Consider the following 12,915-nt stretch of genomic DNA (forward strand, 5'->3'; position numbering starts at 1 on the left):
GTTACTTACAGATTGTGAAAGAACGAAAGAAGAGATTAGGAAAGAATTAAGAACTAGATTTATTGTCAATGTGATTCTACTGACCGTAATTTAATCACGTTTAGAATAGCCGACTTTTCTAAGAGAATTATATCTACAGCAGTAATAGCTAAGTAAGTAGGTAGAAATGAAGTACATATTAAAATATTAGCAAGATCATACAACACGAAATACCGTAGCGACGTAGGTACTTGACGCTTTTCGCTCCAAATAATATCTGTGTCAGACAGATTGCTCTTATAAAAGCCAATTTGCAAAACTTCACGCTGTTCTTTAATGGCACCGTTTCGTGAAAAGGGTGAGATGAAGCGCAGGCGGATCACAAACGAGGATAACGTATAGCCCTTTGCTATGCCGCTGTTTTAATGCGTGCCCATTTTGTTAAACCAACGAACGAACATGCTTACGATAAAAGGGAGTGGGATAAACGTTGATCGGTTCTACCAGTCGCTTGAAATCCAAAAGTAATCTATTTGCTCGTAGCAGGTAATATAGTTTTATAGCTTTTCTGCAATAGAAATTGCGAATGGTTAGTACCAAACCTTGAAATGGGCTTCTATTTTGGCTTCACTTCATAGTCAGGAACATGCGATCATAAATTTAATGTAAGACAATTTTTACGATTGTGAGACCGTAATACTCGTACCTATAAGTGGACCGTAAAGTTCGATCAAAAGTTTAATCTGAATGCCTGTCTTATCAGAACCAAACTAAACCTGTATTCAGGACATCCTCTATAATCAATTGATGTCAGTAAGACCTTAAACACGCTTTAAATTTTCACAAGACGGCACTTAGTCTTGGGGTAGGTAAAGTGGTCGATCTAGCCACTTCATCAATAAGTCAGGCGTCCTGAATTTTAGATCGCTCCGGGAAGCTCACTGCAAGACGCTCGGTAATGGATTGCTAATATTAGCTAAATCTCGTAAGTTCGCCCCTCCCCACTGGATAAGCCCGTTTCATCCGTCTTTTCTGCAGCTATACGTTTCCCACAGGCCCGGAGGAGGGTGGGGTGTTGAAACTGTGAAGTGCTACATGTACAGTTAGGGTAACGCTAAACCTAATCCGAGGGATACTGGGCGTTGTGATTGATAGTTGATTGGGTTGGGTCAAGTGCAATCTCCGAGTAATAATGAAGTTATCGAACGGGAGTGAAGCGATGCAGTGTCAATTTCCACTGAATAATAACCAGTTTCGAGTTGAAATTTGCTATGGCAGAATTCTCAAAGGACGATGGTGAAAATACCTGTATGTATTTTATTGTAGTATGCACAATTTGTACGAAAAATTTTGTATTGGACCGCTCTATTTATTATTGCTGAGCTGAGGGGCTGAAGAACATGATGAGTTGTAAATGATAGAGTAGCTGCGTGATGAGATCAGTTAATTTTTACGCTGCTTTCCGGCTGTGAGAAACAGCTGCGCACCAGGAAAACTATTTGATGGATGACGATACATAAATAAAGTTACTTACATTAATGTTTCTCCGAAAAGGAACTGATGCTGTACATAACTTGCAAGTTTTATAATACGGCTCTACCTTTTTAGAAGTCGGAGAATATTTTCATACCTATACCTCTCATAAATTCCATTTTAAAGCACTTCTATGACGAATTGTTCTTATTTGAATACTTAACGCTTCTTCGGCGTAACTCTACAAGACCGGCCGAGAAACTTTTTCAATTGAAACTTATCTCAATTCAAAGTATCAAAATGAATGTCTGATTTGGATTCAATGTACAATATTACGCTAATGAAAGTCGTAATGCGTTTGCGAGAGTTTCTCGTGATGGAAATGAAGCTAGGGGAGCTCTTCCCTTTTACGGGCATCTAGAGTTACTTGAAAGGCGACACCGCGAGGGCCACTGGCAGACGGTCGCATTGTGCTTTCACCGCGACGAAATGACAGCGCGATAAAACATTTTATGTCACACTTTTGTTTACTTCAAAGCGCGAGTTTTGATGACAGGAAAACGTGATGCAGCCGTAGCAATTCTGTCGCACATTTAACGCAGTTCGCGAAATCTTTTGTTTACGCACGTGATATTATAATGAACAGCCTTTTGTGTGTAAGAGGGTGGGAAGCTCGCGTATGAATATTTACGTAGGTAGGATTGTGCCGCCGCAGACACTCGACAGGAGCGTTTTTCCCACTTGAATTTTTGCCTCTTGCTTGTCTTTTGTTGTTGTTTTAGAACACAACGCAATATTCAAGATGGGAGCGATGGAATAACGTTGTTTTGGGATCTCTTATGATTTTTAAAATACATTTTTGTGAAACCAGCGAAATACTTATCAAGTTCAACATAATATTTTATTGCATAATTAGTAAAATTAAAGTCGTATTATGTAATAGTAGATAGAGAAATAAAGGTTGATGTCGACCCAGTCAGGTATAGCTAAAAAAGTGTTAATTGTGCATTGCTTAACTATAGTTTTTACCCCACAGCTGCCGCCAGCGGCATGTTGGGGGCGCGGCTAAAGTCATGGATGGAAGCTCAGCTGGGCCGGGCGAAGAAGCGTAAGCAGAAGCAATGCCGGCTCCCAGCGGCGCCAGCGACAAGCCCGTTACCACCGCCACATCTTTCGTCACCTGAAAGTGCATACAGCACTGGTTACTCTACCGATGGGACGTCACCAGGCGCGCCGGTAGCGCCTCTTGCAGCGCCTCTGGTCGCTCCACCACCGCCGCCCGCGCCGCCAACGACACATCTCTATCATGAACCCGCAAAGGTAAGGCCACCTCCCCTTAACTCTAGCGACCAGCTCGTTACCACCCCCGCACCCTTCTTCACCGGAGAGCGCATACAGCACTGGTTACTCTACCGATGGGACGTCACCAGGAGCGCCGGTAGCGCCACTTGCAGCGCCTCTGGTCGCTCCACCACCGCCACCTGCGCCACCGACAACACATCTTTACCATGAACCCGCAAAGGTAAGGCCACCTTCCCTTAGCGCCAGCGACAATGTTACCACCTCCGCACCTTTCTTCACTGGAGAGTGAATACAGCACTGGTTATTCTACTGATGGGGCATCACCAGGAGCGTTGGTAGCGCCTCTTGCAGCGCCTCTGGTCGCACCACCACCGCCGCCCGCGCAGGTAACCTGCAAATGTAAGGGTGCTTCATAAATAGTCAAATTCGGTTAGTGCTGGATTAACGCAGACCAGAGCAACTTTTCCATGGACCTCTTCGCTGGGGCACTACTCGTCACTGTCGACTTGTTAATGCAAATTCTAATTCGATATATTTTCTAGACTCCAGGTTCTGGGTTCGATTTCAATTTGGGACAATGAAGCCAATTCGTGTAGACTGCGAGTAATTAAGTCCCACGCCAAGCTTGAACTCATTTATTACTCACTCGTACAATCGACTCGATAGAGTCTCTGTTAGGGTCTTACTAGACTTAAGATATAAATTAAAGGCGGACTGTATTTCATAGGTGTAATGATTAAATATATCGCTAGTTCGCGCCTACGTGGGAGGGCCGCGTCTGACACCGGTGACGGTCGTGAGGCTGAGTGGGCGTCGGGCACGTACGGAGTGTGCCGGCGCCTCGCGCGGAGACGATGATGGCCGATCGATGTCGAAGAAGCCCGAGGACCCGAGAAGCGCCAACATACTCCCCGGGTTGAAGAGTCATCTTCTTCAATGAAGTGGAAGCGGGCAGATGCAGTTGAAGGCTCGACGTATGGTCCCCCTCTTTGTCTTCAACTCGGCCACCCTGGTGATGCCATCCACGCCTGGATAGGTCTTCACGACCCGCCCTAGTGACCAGAGCAGTGGCGGGGTCTTCTCCTTGATGAGCACCAGCTGTCCAGGCTTGACCTCGCCTGTGGATGCCAACCATTTCGTCTTGGTCTGTAGCAGAGAGACATACTCGTTATGAAACCGTCGCCAGAAGTGTTGCTGAACGTGTTGGATGCGTTTCCATCGATCCAGACGGGTGATAGTGACGTCAGCCACATGAGGGTGAGGTACAGTCAGCAATGGTCGCCCAATTAGGAAATGGGAAGGTGTAAGAGCCGAAAAATCGTTAGGGTCAGAAGAAAGAGAGGTAAGAGGTCGTGAGTTGAGGACGGCCTCGATTTTACAAAGGCAAGTTGTCATTTCCTCGAATGTAAAATGTGTGAGATGCAATAATCTTTTTAAATGATGCTTACATGATTTGACTGCAGCTTCGGCTAATGAATTAAAATGGGGTGTGTAGGGAGGAGTAAAAATAAATTCAATGCCTTCCTGGGCTATATGAGATGCTAGATTATTATTACTCGAAAGGAACCTTTGCAGATCATTCGATGCACCGACAAAGTTAGTGCCATTATCGGACGTGATGCTTTGAGGCTTGCCTCGCCGCGCCACGAACCGATTCAGAGCAGCCATGTAAGCTTCGGTGGTGAGGTCCGTAACAAGCTCCAAATGTACAGCCTTCACTGCAGAACAAACAAAAATGCACAGATAAGATTTCAAAAACTTACAACCACGTCCCTTTCGATCGGCTATCAAAACTGGGCCAGCATAGTCAACATTACAGTTTTGAAATGGAAAATCTAATTGTGTTCTATTAAGAGGTAGCTGTCCCATTACAGGTTGTACATTTTGAGCTCTATGTCTGTAACAAATTACACATTTGTTAACAACATGCTTTGAAAGATTTCTGCCTTTAAGAGGCCAATAGGTTTGGCGAACGCTAGCCAAAAGTAATTGAGGGCCGGCATGTAAAAGTTTTATATGTTGCATTTGAAAGATAAGTTTAGTAATGTAATGAGAGCCACATAATAAGATTGGATGTTTTAAGTTATAGTCGTAGGGGGAATTATCAAGCCTCCAATAATTATAAGACCATTGTTATCTAAGAATGGTGATAATGAAATTAATTTATTTTTGTGTGGCAATGTCTTCTTGGACTGCAATAATTTATATTCGTTAGGAAACATCTGAAGTTGAGCACAATGTAAAATTAAGTCATGAGAACCTTTCAATTCAAATAAAGAGAGATTGCCACACCTTTTATTATTTATATTTTTAGGTTATGAACAAATCTACACAAATAGGCTACAACTCGCTGTAACTTAGTAAAGCTTGAGTATTGCGATATTAAAGATTGTATAATTGTTAAGTCAATGTTATTGGTTAAGAAAGCGCTACTACGACTACAAGCATTATCTACAGCATCACTACTGCTAATGATGTGAGAAGCTACTTCAGGTAGATCACGCTTTACGACATTAGGCATGACGGGCCATTCATTTTCACTCTGTGTTAAAAATGAAGGTCCAGACCACCATAGATGGGTGTCGCCAATGACGTCAGCTCTTAGGCCCCGTGAAACGAGATCTGCCGGGTTGTCCTTTGACGGCACGTAGCTCCAGGTATGACCACAAGTACTCTCCTGAATTTCGTTGACTCTATTTCGCACAAAGGGTTTTAATTGAGTAGATGGAGTTGACAGCCAACCTAAAACTATTGTGGAGTCACAACAAAATCTACATTTATCTATGTGCAAAGTAAGCGAGTTAACTACTTTTGTACACAGTCTTGCACCTAACAACGCACCACAGAGTTCAAGTCTAGGTATGGTGGTGGGTTTTATGGGAGCTATGCGGTTTCTAGACGCCACAAGTTGAACATGCACCGAGTTTGAGCCAGGGTTGTAAGATCGAATGTACAGGCAAGCTCCATAGGCCTTCTCGGATGCATCTGTGAAAACATGGACCTCGTAAATAGACGATTCCTCACAGGAAATCCAGCGTGGGATGTTAAGCTTGTTAAGAAAAGATAAAGTACTTTCAAACAAAAACCATAAGTCCCTAATTTCAAGTGAAACCGTGTCATCCCAATCGTACTTTTCTAGCCACAAACGTCGCATAATGATTTTTGCTTCGACGACACATGGTCCTACAAGTCCCAGGGGATCAAAAATTTGGCTTATTACCGAAAGAATGTGACGTTTTGTTATAATTTTAGAATGTTCTACATGAATTGAAAAGGTTAAGTTGTCTGTATTACAAATCCAATGAAGACCTAAAGTTTTAAACTGACAGTTGCCTTGGCCCTGCTCTGAAAAGTCAATAGAATTATTTGGCTCACCAGAATGCGCGCCACTAATTTGAGACAAAATTTCGGGAGAATTTGATTTCCATTTACGTAGATGAAGTTGGGCTGAAGACAGTACCGATGCTACTTGTTTAGCAACATCGATAGTTTCTGGAATTGAACTAGCAGAATGGAGGAAGTCATCTACGTAAAAATCACGTTGTATAGCGGATTTAACTTGACTGTCTTCTAAATTGTCCGCGAGGCTCACTAGACATTTGGTGGCCAAATATGGCGCAGAAGCAGTACCATACGTTACTGTATTTAAAGTGTAGGTTTTAAGAGGTTCCTTTGTATCGAACCGAAATATGATTTTTTGTAAGGGTCGTTGGATGGGATTTAATTCTATCGCTCTGTACATTTTCTCTACGTCGCCCGAAATCACGTACCTATGTTGGCGAAAGCGTATTAAAATGGAGAATAGATCATCCTGAACGACAGGCCCTACCATTTGGAGGTCATTAAGAGACACTCCTGAAGAAGTGGGAGCTGAAGCGTCGAAAACTACGCGAAGCTTAGTAGTGGAACTAGACTCCCTAATAACGCCGTGATGTGGAATAAAATAATATCCCTTAGAGCTGTTAGGCTTAGAGGCGCAATCATTGTCTAATGTCATGTGACCTAGTGATTCATACTCGTGCATGAAATCAAAATATCGATCTTTGAAGATGGGATCGCGGTGAAAACGTCGTTCTAACGACAAGAACCTACATTTAGCGTTTTCGTAAGAGAGTCCCAGTAAACTTGGATCTTGTTTCAGTGGCATAGAGACGACAAAACGACCGTCGTCCTTGCGGAAGGTTGTCTCAAAAAAATGTTTCTCACATGCTCTTTCCTCTAAGGAGTGTGAGTGATTAGGTGAGACATAATCAAGTTCCCAAAATTGAGATAGGTCAGGAGTAGGGGCTAAACTTGTGTGGTTACAGGACTGAAAGGTAGTGCTATTCTTTTGGCATGATACGCTTCCTGAAACCAACCAGCCAAACTTTGTTTCACACAATTTGGGGAGATTTTTACCTAAATCAATGAAATTGGAACCTAAGACATTCCAAAAGACTTCCGCGCCTACCAGGATGTCGATGACCGACGGAATATTTAAATTCGGGTCAGCTAACTGAAGACCTGGGGGAATAGGTACGTGATTTATGTTCACGAAAGAAGAGGGTAGAACATTAGAGATCTCAGGCAAGACATGACACACCATATCTAGATTGTAGGCACAGCATAAAGACTCGATTGTGAGGTTACAAGACTGTGTACTTGAAGAGATATGGTTGTTAATACCTGTGACCTTTGTTCTCGTGCCGCATCGTGACAAACCCAACTTGTCACACAAGCGTTGCGTTACGAAGTTGGCTGTACTACCGTTGTCCAGTAGTAGCCGGGCAGTGTACTTCTCGCCCGAAGTGTTCAAGACGTTCACCAATGCTGTGGACAGTAAAACATGGGAAGAAGTAGCAATCTGCAAGGAAGTAGCTGCGGAGGTAACATTGTCAATAGCAGAAGGCAAAGGATTAATAAAAGGTACTAAATTTTGTGATTCCAAATGTAAAAGAGTGTTGTGTTTAGTTTTACAATATTTGCAATGAGTGAGCTTGCATTGCTTAGCAAAATGACCAGGGCGTAAGCAGTTAAGACAAACTTTAAAATCCTTTGCTTTTTGTATACGGTTCTCAATAGACAAAGCTCTAAAAGATTCACACGAAAATAGTAAATGGCGTTGGGAGCAAAGCGGACAATTTAAAAAGTTTTGTTTACTATTATTATAACTGTTATTATTTGATTTTTTATTTTGTTGTGTTTGTTTATTTAAGTTTGTATGATTATTATTTAAGGCAACCAATATATTATTATTAGACGAGTTATGATTTGTTTCAATTGATTCCAATAAGTCCGCTTTCCTTCCTATAAAAGTACAAAATTGATGTAAAGTGGGTTCAATAGACAACTCATTGCGATACTCTTCCCAGTGACGACTTGTTGTTATGTCCAACTTTTTTGCCAATGTAAAAATAAGAAGAGTATGCCAATGTTCAGTAGGTTGTTTTAATGTTGTAAGAGCTCTAATGTTTTTATTTATTACATCAACTAAGTTTCTAAGAGAAGTACTGGACTCCCTCAATACGGGCTCAACATCAAATATTGTCTGCAAATGATTGTCTATAAGAAGGCGATTGTTATTAAAACGTTCGCATAATAAGTCCCATGCCACATTATAGTTATCGCCGGTAAAATCAATATTTTTTATAATTAAGGCTGCATTGCCTTGGAGTGAAGCTCGCAAATAATGAAATTTGTTAATATTGTCTATGCTATTATTATCATGAATTAACGAAATAAATGTGTCTCTAAACTCGAGCCAGTATTGATAGTTCCCATCGAAGCTAGGTAGATTGATTTTGGGTAATCGAACAAAGTTATTATTGAATTGTGCATTAGTGTTATCGTGTTTGGAGTCTGATACGGAACCTTTGGAAGAAACCCCAAGCAGAGACAGTAGCGGCGTAAGGGGGGGGCGGTGGGGGCGGTCCGCCCCGGGTGCCAAGCATCAGGGGGTGACAAAGTCGCGCAGATTAGTACTCACTGACGCATCTGCATGGCAAGGACGGTCGTGATGTCATGACAGGGGGGTGCCATTCTGGGGTGCCGTGCCTTAGGCTATAATTTATATTATGACGGGGGGGGGGGGGGGGGGGGGGGTGCCGCCCCGGGTGCCAACCTATGCTACGCCGCCACTGAGCAGAGAGCGTGCGAGGGCCACCTGGCTGAAGTACTGGCGCTCGAAGTCCTCGCGCTCCTCGAGCAGGTCCTCGGGGTCCTCCTCGAGCATCTCGATCTCGCTCTGCAATGCATCGAATTCAGTGTACATAACATTGAATCTACTAAAGCGTTCCTCGAGGTCTAAACGTTGTAATTCTGAAATTTTGGATCCAGTGTTTAATAAATTTAAATAATTGCTAAAGATTGTGAGCTTACACTTATAAGTGCTTCGTTTTTTAAGTAAAGATTTTATGTCAGCCATTTTGATTTGAGCAAGCACGTGTAAAGTTTAATGAAAGAAAAGGAAATTATGCGTAATAAAAGAAATGAATAGCGCGCAAACAGCTGATTGATGCAGTCAATGCAGTTTAGTGCGATTACGTAAGGAAGGCGGGTCCCGTTAGGGTTATTGACCGCGTGTACGTAAACACGAGCTGGCAAAAAAATACGCAAAGAAAGAGACAGATAGTAGGTTTGCGGGCTGATAAAGTGAGAAGCAAGACGATGAATGAGAAAATATGAATTAAGTTGGCAAATAGGAACGATTTTCGGCAAAGTTGAAAAAAAATAGACAAATAGGGAAGCGACTAATTGGAACGACTCACGCATGAACTGTATACTCCCCAACAAAAGGTGACATCAGCTCCAGGATCCTCTTCCACGCGGCTAAGGTGACGACGGTTCCACGTTGTTCCGGTCAAAGTCCACGACGAACGGTGACACGCAGTTGTACAGCGATCACTCAGGAACCAGACGAGTAGACGGCGAGATAAGGACCAATGTTAGGGTCTTACTAGACTTAAGATATAAATTAAAGGCGGACTGTATTTCATAGGTGTAATGATTAAATATATCGCTAGTTCGCGCCTACGTGGGAGGGCCGCGTCTGACACCGGTGACGGTCGTGAGGCTGAGTGGGCGTCGGGCACGTACGGAGTGTGCCGGCGCCTCGCGCGGAGACGATGATGGCCGATCGATGTCGAAGAAGCCCGAGGACCCGAGAAGCGCCAACAGTCTCTATTATACAGGGTGGAAACGTTAAGTGATCTCACTCGATTATTTCTAAACTATACAAGATATTGAAAAACTTGTTACTGATCCTGAAAGTGCTTCATGAGCTCTTTCAAACGGTACCAATAATAGGTTACAGAATAAACTGGATTTATCTGAAAATTCAATGTTTCCAGCTCCCATACTAAATGTATGCCAGACACAATATTAGAAGTTAAATTTTTTTTATTTAATAATAAACTCTTAAAATAAACTCGTAAATTGTATTCTTATTTAAAATTATTAATGGAAAACATTGGTTTTAGGCTTTACTTGCTATAATATTGTCAAGAGATGAGTCTCATGACTGTGGTAGTACTAAATGTATGGAAGAAGGAAACACTGAATTTTTTAATAGATCCAGTTTATTCTGTAACCTATTATTGATGCCATTGGATAGAGCTTGTTAAGCACTTTTAGAATCAGTAATCAGTTTTACGATATCATGTGTAGTTTTTAAAATAATGTGACTTTACCAAATGTATGGAAGCTGGAAACATTGAATTTTCGGATAGATCTGGGGGCACGGCAGTGCCCCCACCAAGTCGAGCAAAAAAGCGGCACGGCCGTACCATCCTTTTCTCGAAGCAATTCAGGCCATTTTCGACCGCCTGTAACTTCGTTGTGGATAAAACTAGAAGGCTGAATTTTCATTAGCTATGCAGGCATTGTAAAGACACGGTATATTTAAAATTTCATTCAATTTGAACCAGTAGTTTAAGAATTATAACGGGTCAAAGTTACTTAATTTTGTCACTCACTGACTCACTGACTCACTGACTCACCGATCATCAAAACTCTAAGGCACTTCTAGCAGACCTAGAAGCTTCAAATTTGGAATATAAGTAGTGTTTGGTGTATGAATCAAGGAAAAACTAAAATATTTGGGGGCACGGTAGCGCAACCGCCAAGTCGAGTAAAATTTTTCAATTTCGGTCCAGTTTTCTAGATACATAACTGCTGTCTACAAAATACAAAAAGAAATGAGATCCCATCAAAAACAATACTTGTCAAAAAAACCAAGTCTCGCAACTCAGTTGTTCTACGGTAAAAAGTTGTGAGATCCATGTAATACCAAGTCCAGGCCAGGAAATCTTTAACGTTTTACATAAATATATTGACTTGGCCATCGCATGAAAACACGTGTAAATTAAATTATTTAGTGCGATGGCCAAGTCAATAATTTATGTAAAACGTTAAAGATTTCCTGGCCTGGACTTGGTATTACATGGATCTCACAACTTTTTACCGTAGAACAACTGAGTTGCGAGACTTGGTTTTTTTGACAAGTATTGTTTTTGATGGGATCCAGTTTATTCTGTAACCTATTATTAATACCGTTTGATAGAGCTCCTGAAGCACTTTCAGGATCAGTAACCAGTTTATTGATATCTTGTATAGTTTAGAAATAATCGAGTGAGATCACTTATCGTTTCCACCCTGTATGTATTAGAAGAACAAGAAAGTAAGTTTACACAAAATCGCCGGTTTGTCTCAAGAATATTTGTGTTTTCATAAAATAAAGTTGATCATTTATTCAACGAATTAAAACGGATGCCCTTATCCGCGGTAATGAAGTCGATTATTAATAGAGGAAACGCATCATGATCGCCTATCGCACAGTTAAACTTTCGGAATTCATTAAGTAAGTAGTGCGTGCGTACGATGGTGCTTTGTTTTCAACATTCGGACGTAAACTTTTCGGAGGTCTTATTCGATTATTCGATCAACATTATTGCAAATCACGTTTCGTGAAATTCATTAAAACTCGGTTTCATAATTGCGTTTCGTTTGTGCTAACAATGGCCGACCGGCGTTCATGTGGCCCGGCTTTACTTTATTAATTAACTAGACCGTATAAATTGATGGGGTGGACCTTTGTCCGAGCTAAATAAAGCCTGCTGATCGCCCATTGTCTGTTAAGCCGTTGCACGCTACATAGGAAGAATTATGTGGATTTAAAATGGCTCCGAAACACAATAACCCACCTCGTTTTGGTTTTTAAGCGTTTTGATGTAGGTCCGCTTCTAATTGTTACGAGTTTGTTGTTTAATCCATTTTGTTTTTGTTCGGGTCATGTTTCAAAATAATATCGTATTTTAAATTAAAATTAATTCATTACATATTTAATGACTAATATAAATCCTACTTTTAAACTTTAATACTTCGGTTCGGTATTCTGCTACTTAAAATTGAACTTTTTCAGTAGCTGTAAAATAAAGATATTAAAAAAACACATCTTCTATTGCTTATTCATTTATTAATTTAGCAGAAACAATTTTTTTATCATTTAAAAAACACGGTTGCTGACCATGAAAGCACAAATTGTTAGTGTCAACAACTACCAAGAGATGGCGCTGGGTGTACCCTGAATCGCGGTTCGATTTGTTTTTTTCCCGTTTATTTAGTTTCTGCCAAGCTGTCGGCCAACACTTCCTTGTCTCGGGGAGCATAGTGCGCAGTGATCGTAAAGTGAGAGCACTAATGCTGACACCCGCAAGTTATCTTGTATAACGCCCGCGCCCGGCTGCCGTCAGGGAGTCCGAGCGCAATTTTTGAAAGGCCTTCTTACTTTACAGAGGGCTTGAAAGGAAATAACTCAATCGACTAATAATGACTTACGAAAAACTTTCCTCGATTATAGGAAATAATTTATACGAATAAAAGGTGTGCTAAAACTGCTATATAAATTGGTTATAATACCATTTACCTAATTAAAATATTATTGAAACCTACCAAATTAATAAAAGTTGACCGTAATTTTAGAACCGTTTTCACCATCAATCCCTAATTTTTAAGTGACCTCTATGAAAACGAAATTCCTGATATGTGTTACCATAGCATAAGGGTCACTTAAAAAATTAGGGATGGTGAAAACAGACAATAGTCAATTTCTAAAAGACGATAACCATCTTCTGTATATTTTTTTCACATGGGTTAATTTATGTTGTGTAATCTGATTTAAGAATA

At 41.2% G+C, this 12,915-nt stretch overlaps 1 protein-coding gene and 1 non-coding gene across 7 annotated transcripts; one reads left to right on the top strand and one right to left on the bottom strand.

Annotated features, from left to right (window-relative positions):
• Positions 1-3,472: 3,472 nt before the first annotated feature.
• On the bottom strand, positions 3,473-9,718 carry LOC135087791 (uncharacterized). 6 transcript variants are annotated; one of them, XM_063982587.1, is made up of 3 exons: positions 7,420-8,623; positions 4,518-4,651; positions 3,473-3,900 (listed from the first exon to the last, which is right to left on the bottom strand). In XM_063982587.1, the coding sequence occupies exons 1-3, from the start codon at positions 7,443-7,445 to the stop codon at positions 3,503-3,505; spliced, it is 558 nt and encodes a 185-aa protein (XP_063838657.1). In that variant the 5' UTR covers positions 7,446-8,623; the 3' UTR covers positions 3,473-3,502. The 6 variants fall into 6 exon arrangements, 2 of the variants coding, with proteins under 2 accessions (XP_063838657.1, XP_063838664.1); XR_010260917.1 differs by lacking the exon at positions 4,518-4,651 and adding an exon at positions 4,322-4,472 and having other exon boundaries at positions 3,476-3,900; XR_010260918.1 differs by lacking the exon at positions 4,518-4,651 and having other exon boundaries at positions 3,473-4,472; positions 7,501-8,623.
• Positions 9,719-12,375: 2,657 nt separating this feature from the next.
• On the top strand, positions 12,376-12,508 carry LOC135077322 (U4atac minor spliceosomal RNA). The gene has a single exon (XR_010258442.1). It is a non-coding gene; the product is annotated as a U4atac minor spliceosomal RNA (small nuclear RNA).
• The last annotated feature ends 407 nt before the right edge of the window (positions 12,509-12,915 follow it).

Source organism: Ostrinia nubilalis, chromosome 1 (assembly GCF_963855985.1).
Source record: "Ostrinia nubilalis chromosome 1, ilOstNubi1.1, whole genome shotgun sequence".
Taxonomy (NCBI): Eukaryota; Metazoa; Arthropoda; class Insecta; order Lepidoptera; family Crambidae; genus Ostrinia; species Ostrinia nubilalis.

Coding starts and splice junctions, on each gene's coding strand:
- LOC135087791 (XM_063982587.1), bottom strand. CDS start 7,445: ATGCGGCACGAGAACAAAGGTCACAG. Junction 4,652..7,419: donor CACGAGAACAAAGGTCACAG/GTATTAACAACC, acceptor AATTTGTTACAG/ACATAGAGCTCAAAATGTAC. Junction 3,901..4,517: donor CGATCGAAAGGGACGTGGTT/GTAAGTTTTTGA, acceptor TCTCTGCTACAG/ACCAAGACGAAATGGTTGGC.